The 13,456-nt window shown below is 46.0% G+C and overlaps 1 protein-coding gene across 1 annotated transcript in view; it reads left to right on the forward strand.

Moving 5' to 3' along the window:
* Nucleotides 1-13,185: 13,185 nt before the first annotated feature.
* Nucleotides 13,186-13,456, forward strand: part of GLCCI1 (glucocorticoid induced 1) — a 77,212-nt gene continuing 76,941 nt past the window's right edge. The window contains exon 1 of the mRNA XM_019533804.1: nt 13,186-13,456. This exon is cut by the window's right edge and continues 211 nt beyond it. Within this exon, the coding sequence (XP_019389349.1) occupies nt 13,223-13,456 (234 nt within the window). The 5' untranslated portion in view covers nt 13,186-13,222.

Here is a 13,456-nt window from a genome sequence, read left to right on the forward strand (position 1 = left end):
CATATCAGAACAGATCTCCTTCATCTTTAGGCACAGAATCAAAAAACAGTAAGGCTGCAGGGGACCCTGGGAATCCATCTAGTCCACCTAAACCAACTTAGGGAAGCAGAAGCTCTCTGTACTAGAGTGCTCCTTGTGAAGGATCCAGGCCTCTGAGTATCAGCGTGTGACTTGTTCAAGATCCTTGGCAATGACAAGTCTATCAATATTGATTAAATCTGGTGAAGGCTTTCATCCAATTCTGTTTGTACGCAAATGCCAGCCAGCAGTAGGCCTCTTTAACAACAAAGAAGCCTGTCTAAATGGTATTCTGCTGCCAAGCTATTTGAATATCTAACTTCATCAACCCTATTGGGTCTGTCCCTTCTAGACCAATTCGTTCTACTTTCAGCCACCCTTAAGCAGTAGAGTTAAAACGAGAAGTGGCCAGGGAGCCAGAAGGCTCCTGTTATTTTAAGAGGAAATTATGGCAGGCTGGGTTGGACCAGAGAAGCTTGGCAGCCAGAAAGCTAGCTGACTATGGGTAAATAGACAAACTTGTAACCAGCTGCTAACATTAAGGGGGGGCAGGCATTTAGGCTGCTCTGGGGCCCTGTGTGTGACAGGAGGGCCACCTGACAGGAAGGCGCTAGGCTTAGGAGATGCATAAAGCCAGTGCCTGAGACCAGACAGGCAGTCTGGCCCTGCAACCTTCAGGGAAAAGAGCTCCTGATTATGAAAGCAGCAAGCAAGTGCCTGGCTGACTCATTGTCGCAGAGCACTAAGGTGCGTACTCCTTTAAGGGCAGAAACTGCCTAGAGAGAGGGCTCTAGAAGCCATGCAGAAACCCCACAGGTGTAGATTGCTGTGGCAGCAGGCGAGGGAATTGGCCTGTACCTGCACCTGGTTGGCTAACTGGAAGAAGGCAGGGCCCTGGGCACATATAAGCCCTAGGGCTGGGACTAGAGGCTTAGTTCTCTGGCAGCAGCCAGGGGGGAAGGAGCTCTCATAGAGAAAGCTACTTGGAGGTGCTTGACTGCCTGTTCTGCTGCTGGTAGGATTAAAGGGCTGTAGGAGCTCGTAAGTACTGGTGGGTAGGAGGCATATTATACTGAGAGAGAAGCTTACCTTCTTAAAAGGGGTAGAGTGTGGACCTCAGGGTTATCGTTGTGTTGTAGCCTAGGGGCTTGTGTTTTCCATTGTTATTTATTCTGGTGTACCAGACTGAGGCTGTTGGGGAGGAGGAGGCCCTACTGGGGCACACTACTGTGCAGAGAGCCCAGCACCAGAGGGCGTAGCAATAGGGCTGCAGAGAGCCTAGTGCCAAAAGGTGCAGTTACTGAGGCTAAGGGTCTAGTGACAACAAGAGGTCGAACAAGACTGAGGTCTCATCACAAGAGCCGACATCTAAATGCCATTTGCGAGGCATGGGGTGTGGTAAAAATATGGTTTTGGAGTCACATATCTAACCCATAAGGTTTGGGAAAGTACCGTAAGGCACTTCCCAAGTGTGAGACCCAGTAAGGGGTCCAACGTCCCACAGGGTTTACAGGAGTCTGTCAGGACTGTGACTGAGCAGCAATTCGAGGGCAGCCTCGCAATTCATCATTCATACCAGCAAGACCTGGCAGACAAGAGTAGTACGCATCCAAAGGGCAGAACTGGTATGGTCATGGCGCCCTAGGGACATCAATCCCTGGGGTGGCTGTATCATGACACTCATGAACTGCCCTGGGAGTACAAGTAAGCTGCTGAAGGCTTGCAGGGGAATATGATCTATGGTAGGAGGGAAGTTTGACTATACAGCCAGCGGCCTAGGGGTTTGAGTTATACCCAGTGTGCTTATATTTTCATGTGAGCTTTACTAGTGGACCAAATGGTGACTATCAGGGCAGAAGGAAGTCACATAGTGCCAGAGGGCATGAGAGGGCTTGAGCCTTCCCAGGGCAGGGGCCCAAGTGGCAGGGTGCCTGAGGGCACAAGAGTGTGTGAACCCTGCCAGGGGGCAAAAGGCAGGCAGAGGCCGAGAAGGCCAAAGTCAAGACGGGAGAGACAGGAGAGACAGCCTGAAGCCAAGAAGGTTAGGGGAGCAAAGATTGGGGCCTACAGCCCACAGCCCAAGAAGGGCAGACACAAAAGCTCAAAAGAGCGAGGCAGGGACTTGAGCCCAGAAGCCAGATCCAGCACAGTGGGCAAAAGGGCCCTGCTAGAGGAAAGGGGTGAAGGCTGGAAAGGCAGAGGCCTCAACAAGGGCACAGAGGCCTGAGGATGCCTCTGCCCCTAAAATTGGCATGGACAGGGCAAGAGAGCCCACTTAGCAAGAGGGACAGGACTGGGACCAGGGGGTCTGACCTCTGCTGACTGAGAGGTGGAACAGGGTCTTGATCTGGGACCCAAGGGCATCCTCCCTTGCAACCCATCAACTAATTACACCAAGGCATGGTAGACAGGAAAAAAAGGGGAGGGTACCCAGGCAGCCAGAGTAGAGCAGGAACTGTGTGGTGGCATCATGGTTGCCCATCAGGCCTGGTGCTGTTACAAGAAGAGACCAAGATTTTTCTGGAAGAAAAAACAGCAGCACACTATAATAGATTGAGGCAATGCTCAGTTGAATTGGAGGCATCAGGTTATATTGCAACTGTTTTAAGTGCTTTCTCCTCAGAAACTGTTCTCAGACCGTCTCTGTCTTTTCAGCCACGGGAACTCCACTGAGATGGTTGTCTTTGGAGGCAGCCTAAATCATACAGCACTGGAATAGCTTCTCTTATCTGAAAGTCCACTGTCTTTATAAGGTCTCTGGCAGATATCCTCCTACAGATCTAGAAAAGGAGATGGACTGCTACCTAAGAGTCTCAATTCTTTTTAGTTGCCCAGGTGAGATCTGGTATCATTTAAATAGTCTTTGGACCCATTTGTATAGCTCCTGGAACAGGAGCACTAACTACACCAGCTAGCTTTCTGTCATGATCCATCAGGTATTTTCACTCATTGGCTTCCCCTGTTTCTTGAGGCAAACTTATGCAAGTTCCTTTTCCCTCCTCTATTATCTTTCACATGTGCAAATGCATGCACATGTACAGATGTGTACATGCACATGCATACACATATACACATGCACATGTTTTTAATCCTTGAGCTATCTACCATCTCCCTCTTTCTCCCTATCCCCTGGTTGTCATGACAGTGGAAGTATCCAGTTGTGATGCTTGTTGTCTTTTTCTCCACTGTCTCCCCAAATGAAATAAGGAAAGAAATTTCCCTCTTCCTCTCTACCAACACCAGTTGAAGTTCCTACTCTTTCCATCTCTAGCAAGTACTCATAGTGACCAGTCTGATGCAGAAAGTGGTCGACTTGTATCTGTTTTCATCCAACTACATTTCCTTATCTCTTCAGAGATCCCTCTAACAAAATAGTATCCAGAACAGAAATAGGATCTGTTGGAGTCAAAGAAAGGACCTAGAAGCACAAAAAAGGCTTCCACAGAAGATATTTCCTCCATTATAGAAAACTCCCTGTGTTTTCATTCCATCCAAGGAAGCTGAACAGTCACATCAAGAAATTGAAATTGTACATACTGATATGGGCCTCTATTATTAGCATTTCTTCTCAAGATTTCTACTTTGAAATCTCAATTAGACCAGCTCAGTGAAAATAGTTTCACTTCTGTGCAAGCAACAATCATTAACAACACAGAATCTTACTCCCTTTTCCCCTCCTCCAGTGCAAAGTATGTTTATCAAGTATTTGGCAGTGCTTACATCATATCACAAGCGTCAAGGAAACTCTGTTTATAACCAGCTAACTGGCTAGTTCAAGCTCACACTTGACACAGAATGGAGGAATTTCTGAAAATAACGCATACTCTTTTTGACCCTGAGCTAATGGACAAACCCAATCTATGTTTAAGATTAATAAATATCAAGATCTTCTCAATGCATGTGACACTTTCTGCTTGACTTAGACAAAACCATTATAACCTTGACTAGAAATGAATTACACTGCACCTTGTGATTCACTTCAATGAGATCTGCAAATGTCATGGGTAAATGGGGTCAGACACCATATTCAGATAGGATATGTTCTTGTGGGAAGAATGAAATAGATTATTTAAACCATTATTTATGGTCTTGTTTACTTTTTTTAAGTGATGAGAGGAAAATGGATTTTTCCAGCAGTGGAAAATCTTAAATATCGGTCTAATGAAGAGAGAACATTTTGGCTTGTTCTGTACTCTCTCTTGGTATTTGCATTATTTGCACAAAGAACAAAAGCCAACTAGAATCTTATTTTGTGATTTTAATAGAAACTAAATTATGTAAGTGTATCATTTTATTATATGTTTTAATGAAAGCTGTAAATAAATTACTATTACCACAAGTAATGCTTGATCATAGATGTTCCTACTGTACTGATAGAAAAGAGTTTTTTGTGCCAGTACTTTAATCTTATTGATTCCATTGGTGTTCAAAAACGTAGTTCTTCAAGCATATTGGCCTGCATATTCAGACTACTCATCCACTTTCCCCTAAGTACTACTACAAAGAGTTAACAGAAGGAGCTGAAGCTGTGGGTGTGCACAGCCCTTTAAGAGCCTTGACTAACTGGAAGGCAGTGTATAAATAACCCTAGTGGATACCACTTTCTAGAAGGGGGCTGAAACTCAGCAATAGTACAGATTTCTGTCACATATGTTTTAATATCCAGGGACAGAGCACTCAAAGAATGTGCTTGTTCGTAACCTTTTTCATAAGGCTTTTTCCTTATTTATTAATAAGTATTATCTCCCAGTGCATAAGGTTTTACTCTGCAATACAAAGGCTTCCTATACTGCCACTGCAGCAGAAACAAATATGACAATCAAAAAAAATTGTAATTCATAATGCCATCCACATTCCACCTTTTTACAGAAGTCAGAAACAGAAACTATGAACTCACATAGTCAGTGGAAAATTATGCCCTACAGTTTGTTCTCCAATGTTTCCTTTAGTCAGTATTAAATAACTCAAGCAAAAAAGATTTCCATCTCTCCCTTTGGAAGATTATCTCAGCTACTGAAACTTATCTTCCCTTGTCTCTTTTAGCAATATCTAACTTTTTCATTCTATTTCAGTTTGAGACTGAAAAAACAACAGAAGATATTCATATTCCAAAACCTGTGTTTAAGTTCAGGCAAGGTTGTGACATGAACCCATGTAAGCAAGGAAAAGTGGAGTTAATGCAAAAATATAGCATATGTTTCAGTCACAATATGGTGCCACCTCTATGTAACAATTTTAAATGAACTGCACATTTCCTTGTTTTTACTAGTTTGTACCTTAATGTTATGTAAATGTACTTGTATGTAAATTAGCATTGGGGCTGGCTGTTAAAAGTAGTTTTATTACTATTGTACCAGACTGCATTTACAAGTAAATATTTTTCATGATTTAATGTATTACCTGACTGGAAATAATAATAGCTTTTTCTTAATCTTGTGATTTTTTTTTTCTTTCTAGTCCTTGATCTGTTATATATATTTAACTTCTCAAAATGTAATATACTTCCAAAGCAGCAAGAGCTAAAATACTCTTTAACATGTGCCTCTTTAATAGAATAATTTAGGAAAATTGTTTGCTTATCATGCCACATTAAACAAGGGAATACCTTTAGGCTTCAAACATGCATCTTCTAAAGATACAGCATGTTGCAAAGACAGCAAGTTCGGTTATGTATGGTTGTGGAATGCCTGATGTCACTCAGCAGCACAGAGAGGCAGTTAGCTATGTTAGTCTGAAGTCAGTCAGAAGACAGTATAGGTATGCATTTTTATAGAAACGATAGATAGATAGAGTGACCATACATCCAGGTTTGGCTGGGCCACTCCCAGATTCCATAGCCTGATCCTGGCTGGTTGGTCAGAAGTCCCGAGCCAGAGTCCAGCGGGGAGGTGAAATGGTGTAGTACACAAGGCAGGCTGGGTGGGCACCGCTGGTGCTGTGTGGGAGCAAGGTGGGGAGACTGGAGCAGGCACCATCCCACCCACACATGGCATGTCCTTGCTTCCATACAACACCAGTCATGCCTGCCCTGCCACCTGCCTGGCACACAAAGCTGCTCCACCTCCCTGCCAGATTCCAGTTCAGGACTTTTGACCAACTAGCCGGGCTCAGGCTACCAAAGCCAGGAGTGTCCTGGTCACACCAGGATGTATGGTCATCCGATGTATGGAGCACAAGCTTTCATGAACCAAAATTCACTTCCTATTTGGCCAGTCTGGACCGCTGACAAGCTCTACAGGGAATCCTGTGCTGTTCATCCCGCCTGGAAGGCAGATGCTGTGATATCAGGCTTCAGTTGTGAGGGAGTGCACAACAAATCAAAAGGGAGGAGGAGTCTCTAGGACATAGGAATAACCACATAAGAATCTCAGGGCAAAAACAAAAGGAAAACTAAAATTTGCCTTTTAAATTACTATCTCTTAAAAAGCAAACTTCCTAAAAGTAAAATTGTGTTACTACTAGGTTTGCTGCTTGAGCAACAACTGCAGTTCAAAAAGGGGAGAACCAAAGAGAGACGATAAAACAAATCTTAATGGAAATGTATTAGGACAATGCCAACAGGCACTCATACACTAATTTAATAGAGCTCAAGGGATTCAAATCTATCATGTCATAGGGTGCCTGATAATTTAAAAAATATGCCTTATAAATCGAGCACTATACAGCACATCATTGCTCTTTTAAATCCATAAGAAAAATTACAGTTAACATGAAGTAGCTGCATTTTATGTTTTCCTTTTGATATTTGTCATTGTTAGTAAAATATGAGGAGATGCAGAATATAAAAATACTCAATTTTGATTGTTTCATAATATAAATATAATTGATTTATTTTATAATCAGAAAAAAATACCAGGGGAAGATAACAAATACAGCTAATTTTCAGTTCCTTCAACATTTTGTGAGAGATACTGGCTCACACTGTCCACCTTATCTATGTACCATGTCTCAGCTCCTGTGGTATTCATCTCTTCTCTTATCCAATCCCTCTGTGCACCATCCTGGTGGCTTGTGGCCTCATCCTGTCTGTGCCTTTCTCTCCTGCCTCCACCATCTGGGCAAAACACTTCCAACCGATTTCTTCCCCTGTACATTATTTCTCACTCCCCTGCATTCTAGTCTGAATTTGTCCTGTACTTTCTTCTCTCTACATGGGTGTTAATAATAGGCTATTGAGAACACAGCATATGTAAACTGAATGAATGAATGAATGAATAAATAAATAAATAAATAGAGCAACCCCTAGTACTTCAGAGAAACAATTGCAGGAAAACTTCTCTTCTCCCCTTCCACCCTGTGATGAGCATGCTAATTCACTCTCTGGGGAATCATTAATGTGCATATAAAAACTGCAAGAAGCTGGAGTATGCCAAATACAGATAAAATCTTCAGAGTTTATCTGTAGACTTTTTAAAAATAGGCAAAAGTATACTTCTATAATTGTTCTCGGAGAGCTGAACTGTTTAATAAAAAAATAAACCTGCTGGAGGCAGACACCTGGTGTGGAAAATTTCAGCCTGAATAACTGTAAAGTTATAAACAACTGCAAACAGTCCTACTCTGCAGCTTTAAGTACAGGCTGTGCTATCAGCCCCACTTGTAATTGCAGAATAACATCATTAGCAAACAGTGCTTTATTAGCTAAGAACTGCAACTTGCCTTTAGTGATTCTCTGGATGCAGCTGATGTCATCTAGTTACAATCTCTAGAATACTGCCTGGAGACGAGCACTTCATCCTGTCCCATCTGGGACAGTGGAAGTATTTTGCCCATCATGAACAGATTGTAAATAAGTGTAATAGAAAGGGGGACTGAAAGGGAGGTATGTGTTAAGTGGTGATATTCTGCCTTAAGAAACATGTTACTTTTCATAAATATTTTGATTTACCATTTTATGTTTGACTTAAAGAATCCTGGATTCATATTGATAGTTGGTCAGGTTTTTTGCTTTTTCCCTGTACTGAAAACTACTTTCAACTCTTCCTATAAATTTCATAAGGTTGCCATGCTGCAGAGCCAAAAAGAAGGGGTGGGCAATTACTCGGCCTGGAGGTGAGCTGTTGAGGGCCAGAGCCGGAGGGCTAACCTGGCCATCATGGCTATTTACACTGCCTGGAGGGGTGGGCAGGGAGATGCCAATTGATTTTATATGGCTCTGGACCCATCCATGCCACACCCACTGCTGGGGTGCCAGACAGAGTGGGTGCATGGTGCCTCCATGGAGACTGGCCCAGGATCCCTGTGGCCAGGGTACACTCGGCTGGGCAGATGGGATAGGGCTGCGGGCAGGTGAGGAGCAGTATCTGGTCTGGGAGTGGGACAGGCAGCTGGGATTGTGACAGCATGGGGCCAGGGCAATTCATTCCCCACATGTCCCTGTGATGGACACCAGTTCTGCGGGCAAGGACTGGCTGCTGCCTGTGGAACAGGCACCCATCGCAGGGATGTGTGGGGAGCAGATCATTGCTCTGCTCCAGGCCCCATATTGTCACCACCCCTCAATCCTGGCCCCACCCACCCATCCAGTCCCCAGATATCACTCTCCATGTGCCCATAGCTCCATCCCATCTGCCTGGCCAAGCACACTCCACCCACAGGGGATCTGGGCCAGTCTCCATGGAGGCCCTGCCTGTCTGCCTACCTGCTCTGTCCAGTGCCTGCAGCGGTGGGCATAGGGTGAACAAGCTGGGGTGCCTGGGCAGTGGGGCTGGGTCCAGCAGTGGTGGTAGAGACACTGGCAGCAGCAGCAGCAGCCGGATGTGTGAGGACGGAGCAAGCCACCACTACACGGGCTGCCAGGAAGCCGAGTCCATCCGCCATGCCACCTCTGCCCTGCTGCTTGTGCTGCCTGGCCCTGTGAACTGTGACTCCTGGTGTGCTTAAGAACAGCATGCAGGGAAAGGGTGGGCTGTACTCCACACCAGGTGGCACCTCCACATCTGGGGGCAGTGGGAACAGCCACATGCACCACAACCTGGACTGCCCCCTATGCTTAGGCGGGGTGAGATCTATGGACACACTGCCTGCTGGATAGAGACAGCTGGTGGGCTAGAAGTGGCCTGCAGGCTGTATTTTGCCCAATCCTGGCCCTCTTTCATTATTTTCTAATAAGTGTTAAGTGTCTTCAGTTCTATTCCAGTGGATCCATTGGACCACTCGAGCCCTCAGAATCCTAGCAAATACAAATGTGAAATAGGAATTACCTAGAAAAGCATGTTGGAACTTATCCAAAACCTACTGAAGATGGTGAGAGTTTTCCCACTGACTTAAATGAGCTTTGGATTAGGCCTGTTGTCATCACACCTCCCACTGAACTGATAACTCTTTGTTTCTACAGCCCATGACTCCCAAATAAGGTTGTTTCTACTCTAGAGAAATGAATCTTGTAGTAATTGATACTATTGGGATAGATGTGGTGTAATTACATGTGCTCTATTTTGTCTATATTTGTCATGTTCTTTCAGTTTGTTTCCCTGCTTTCAAGGTTGAACTATAAGGCATAATTTTAATGCCTTTAGGGCACCTCTCAGTTCCTAGCACAGACCCTGAAGCAGTAGATTCTAGGAGGCTAAATCTTTTGGTAAGACAGAAAACTTGTGGAAGAAGTCAAATTCCCATGATTTTCAAAATAAAAATCTCTTAAAATACACTAAAATTTTTTATATTTCTTAAAATGAAGACTAGGAGCACATAATATATCTTATGTAGCTTTAAAAAAAACACTCTCAATGGATATGAAGTAACTATGGCAATGTTATGAAGACATTGTGGGAATGCAGGGACCATGATAAAAAATTACCTAGCTTTTGCTGCAGTGGTTGTGTAGTGTACCTGCTCTAAGAATATTGTGTGTTATTCAGTGTGATGTGCCTTGGGCAGAGCATTACTTTTAATTGAGACCACAACACTGAAATGGAAAAAGCAGCAGAAACTGTGTAACTTAAGAAAATTTGTTGGTTTCCTTGAGATAGTCCTGATGTTGCTGTATCACACGACTGCCAAAATTGGGGTTCCTAATCTAAACAGTTATGATGATGAGGGCATGTTGGGAAAAAAGGGGCATCCTCCCTGGGGGGGCTGGTTACTCCAGATAGTTACGAGTCAGCTAGGCATTGTGGTTGGGTATTTTGTAGCACGTATTCTGTTCCTAGTCTGCTGTGGGGGCAACACAGTGATGGCGTTTCACTCCATTTGGACTACAAGCTTATAAAACTTGTGTGGTAAGGGAATTTAAGGGGAAATGGGATATTAATGTATCAGTGAGCCACTTATAGCTATACAGTAGCTTTATGAGATTTTTTTCTTAGCAATGTGGAGGAGTTATCTTGCTTTTATGCGTTTATATCCCCTATTTTAATCCCTCCTGTCACTCTTTTAGGAACTACATGTGGACTTATTTGAGATGTTTGTATTAAAGAAAACTATATTCAGTATTTGAAGCAGCAAGTCCAAAGGATTTTTCCGGCTCGTTGTAGAAAGGGATCCATTTACCATCCTAGCTGTAATACACAGAATCTTCTATCTCTCAGTCTCATTGACACGCATCTTGGTTATTTCCTTTGGTCAAACACTGAAGCGACTGAATTTAGCTGATCCTGGATCCTCTCCACTCTGGAGCAGGATACTCCTGTATTGCCTAATACAGAGACCTGTTATGTCACAGGTGAAGAAAAAAATGTTCACTGTTTTAAATAGTACTCATCTTCCAAGTGTGAGATGATCTATTGCTATAGAGAAATGGGTACCAGCCACTGGTGATGCATAGGGATGCATGCAGGTGCATGCGCACCCCTTGAAATTGGTGGTGCACCCCCAACAAGAAGCACTGCCGGCGGTGCCTGTGGGCGGTCCCGATCATCGCTGGCCACCACCACTGCCAGCAATGTCTGCAGGTGGCCGCCAACCTGGTCAGCGTGCACCACCCTGCCACTCACCACCAACATGGCCATGGCTGCCACTACCACCGCTGCCTGCGGGCAGTCACCGTGCTCCGTCAGCCTCCACGGGCACACAGCATTCATGGTACCAGCCATCTTGCTTATATGGCAATCAATTGGTTATATACTTGAAAACAATAGGTGGAACTTCATTGTTTTGTGACTACAGGTCGATTATTAGTACTACTCTAATATCAAGGATTTACACCATGACATGGTGCACTGACTGGTGCATAATAAATAATCTGTTTGCTTCACTCTAACTTCAGAGCCTCTAATGCTTAGGCCAGACTAGTGCACTGTTCTGCTCCATGTGGCACTACAATATTACTCCATTCTGTCATCTATAGTGACTTCTTAGTCATTCAGATCAGTTTAAAATTGCCCTCCTTGTGGACTCTGCCCATCCTACCTCTCTGATCTTATAGCAACTTAATTTTTTGTCCATTAAAGTACTCAATCTGCACTTTTTTCTATCCCTTTGTCTTATGTAAGATCAGTTAATCTAGTTGGCACTCACTTTTTGTTTTGAAACAGAAGTATTTCTTTAATTCTCACTGTAAAACTTTATTTTTCTTTCAATCTTATGACACCCTTTGGAAAATATTTTCTGAAACCCTCAGAGAAGTTGATATAAAAATAAATGGAATTATGTGATACATGGTTGAAATAGACAGGTATCCTGGTCCTCCAAGAGAGCTGATAACCTATGTACTGAAGATTAGCTAAAGTCAGAAACATGTTCCCAGTGGAGGTAAAAAAAAAAAAGGGAGGATAAACTAGTTTCAGGGGATGTTAAGATTTGTGTCTTAGGCCTCATCTTCACTTGGAAAAAAGAGTGGTCTTAATCTGAGGTGGGTGGGAAAGGCATAGCAGCAAATCTTCAAGTTTACCTGCTAACTGGGTGTGTCAACACAAGATGCCGTAATGCACAGTAACCTATTCTACTGCGCATTAGCATGTCACAGCAAACATTGTGCTAACATGCAGTACAATTAGTCTACTGCACCTTAAATGTCACAAAAAACTGTTCACTCTTGCTACTGCACATGGACATAGGCTAATGCACCTTTATGTAGCACCTCATATTAGAGGTATTACATTTAATGTGCAGTAGCAAAGGTGCATTAATGAACATGTAGATGCGCCCGCTAAAAAAGAAACTATGAACTGCCTCATTTTTACTAGGATTTTACTTTGTTTTTACTTAAGGCCACATCTGTTTAAGGAAAGAGGAAATCTTTGGCATTTTTCCACCTGTATTTGCACTGGTGCATGTTCCCAATAACAGTGGGCTCTGCCCAGCAGAAAGATACTAATAAATAAGTGCTTAAACCAGTGGTTCTCAACCGTTTTAGACTGGAGGCACCACTGGGTAGAATTGAGGCCCCCCTTGGAAAAAGCCAGCTCTGTTTTCACCTTTTCGTTGCCTGCACTAGAAGAATAGAGCCATTTTTCTGTTAACCCCGCAGGTCCCAACCCGGGTGCAAACTCTGCTTTCCTTCCCCGCAGGGAGCTCTGGGAACCGGGACCTGCCCCTGAGGTGCGGGAATGAGGCTGTTTTCCAAGCGGAGGAGCCCGCCGTTCAACGCGGGGGTCGGGCCAGGCTAACACCGCGCTGTCCACACAGTCGCTGCTGGAGGCCACTGGCCGCAGGGCAAAAGCGGAATGACAGATGCGGTGACGGAGCGACCCCGGACAAGCCCCGCAGGCCCGGGGCACACAAAAGGCCGGTGCCGTTCCCCCCCCGGCCCAGAGCTGCCGCAGCCTCCCCGCCCCAGCAGCCCCCAGCCCTGGGAGCTCCCGCCCCGCCCCCGAGGGCTGGGAGATGGTCAGTCCCTCAGGGCGGTCGCGCCTTGTGATTGGCTACGGCAGAAGACGGATACCGCGGCGGCCCAATCCGACGAGGGCGAGAAGAGGCACGGGGCCCAATCGGCGGCTTCGCCCGCCGCCCCCAGCCCGCCGCGGCCGGGCGTCAGAGGCTGCGGTTGCCATTCGGCGGGCGGGCGGCACTAGCAGCGGCTGTCGGCTGTTGTTGCTGCTGCGGGCAGGCAGGCGCGCGCGGCTCGCTGTGGACCTCCCCCCCAGCCCGGGCCGGACGATGTGAGCGGCCGGTGCCCGCGGCGTTGGGGCGGGCAGCGATGGCCGGAGCCTGCCGCGGGAGCAGCCACCGCCGCCGCTAGGAAGCGCGGGGGCAGCCGGGCCGGGAAGCGCTCGCCCCGCCCCGTCCCGTCCCCGGCGTGCGGGCAGCGTCCCCGCCCCCCGTCATGTCGTCCTCGTCCAGCTCCTCGCAGACCCCCCCCGCGCACCCCGCGCCGCCGCAGAGGATGAGGCGCGGGTCCCCCACGGCCGGCGGCGGCGCGGCGGGGGCAGCTGGCAACGGGGCGCCGGGAGGCGCCGGGACCAGCCGGTTGCTGCAGCCCATCCGTGCCACCGTCCCCTACCAGCTGCTGCGGGGCGGCCCGCACAGCCCGCCGCGCTCCGCCTCCGTGGGCAGCAAC

The sequence above is a fragment of the Crocodylus porosus genome, unplaced genomic scaffold (genome assembly GCF_001723895.1).
Source record: "Crocodylus porosus isolate Cpor-Errol unplaced genomic scaffold, CroPor_comp1, whole genome shotgun sequence".
Lineage (NCBI taxonomy): Eukaryota > Metazoa > Chordata > Crocodylia > Crocodylidae > Crocodylus > Crocodylus porosus.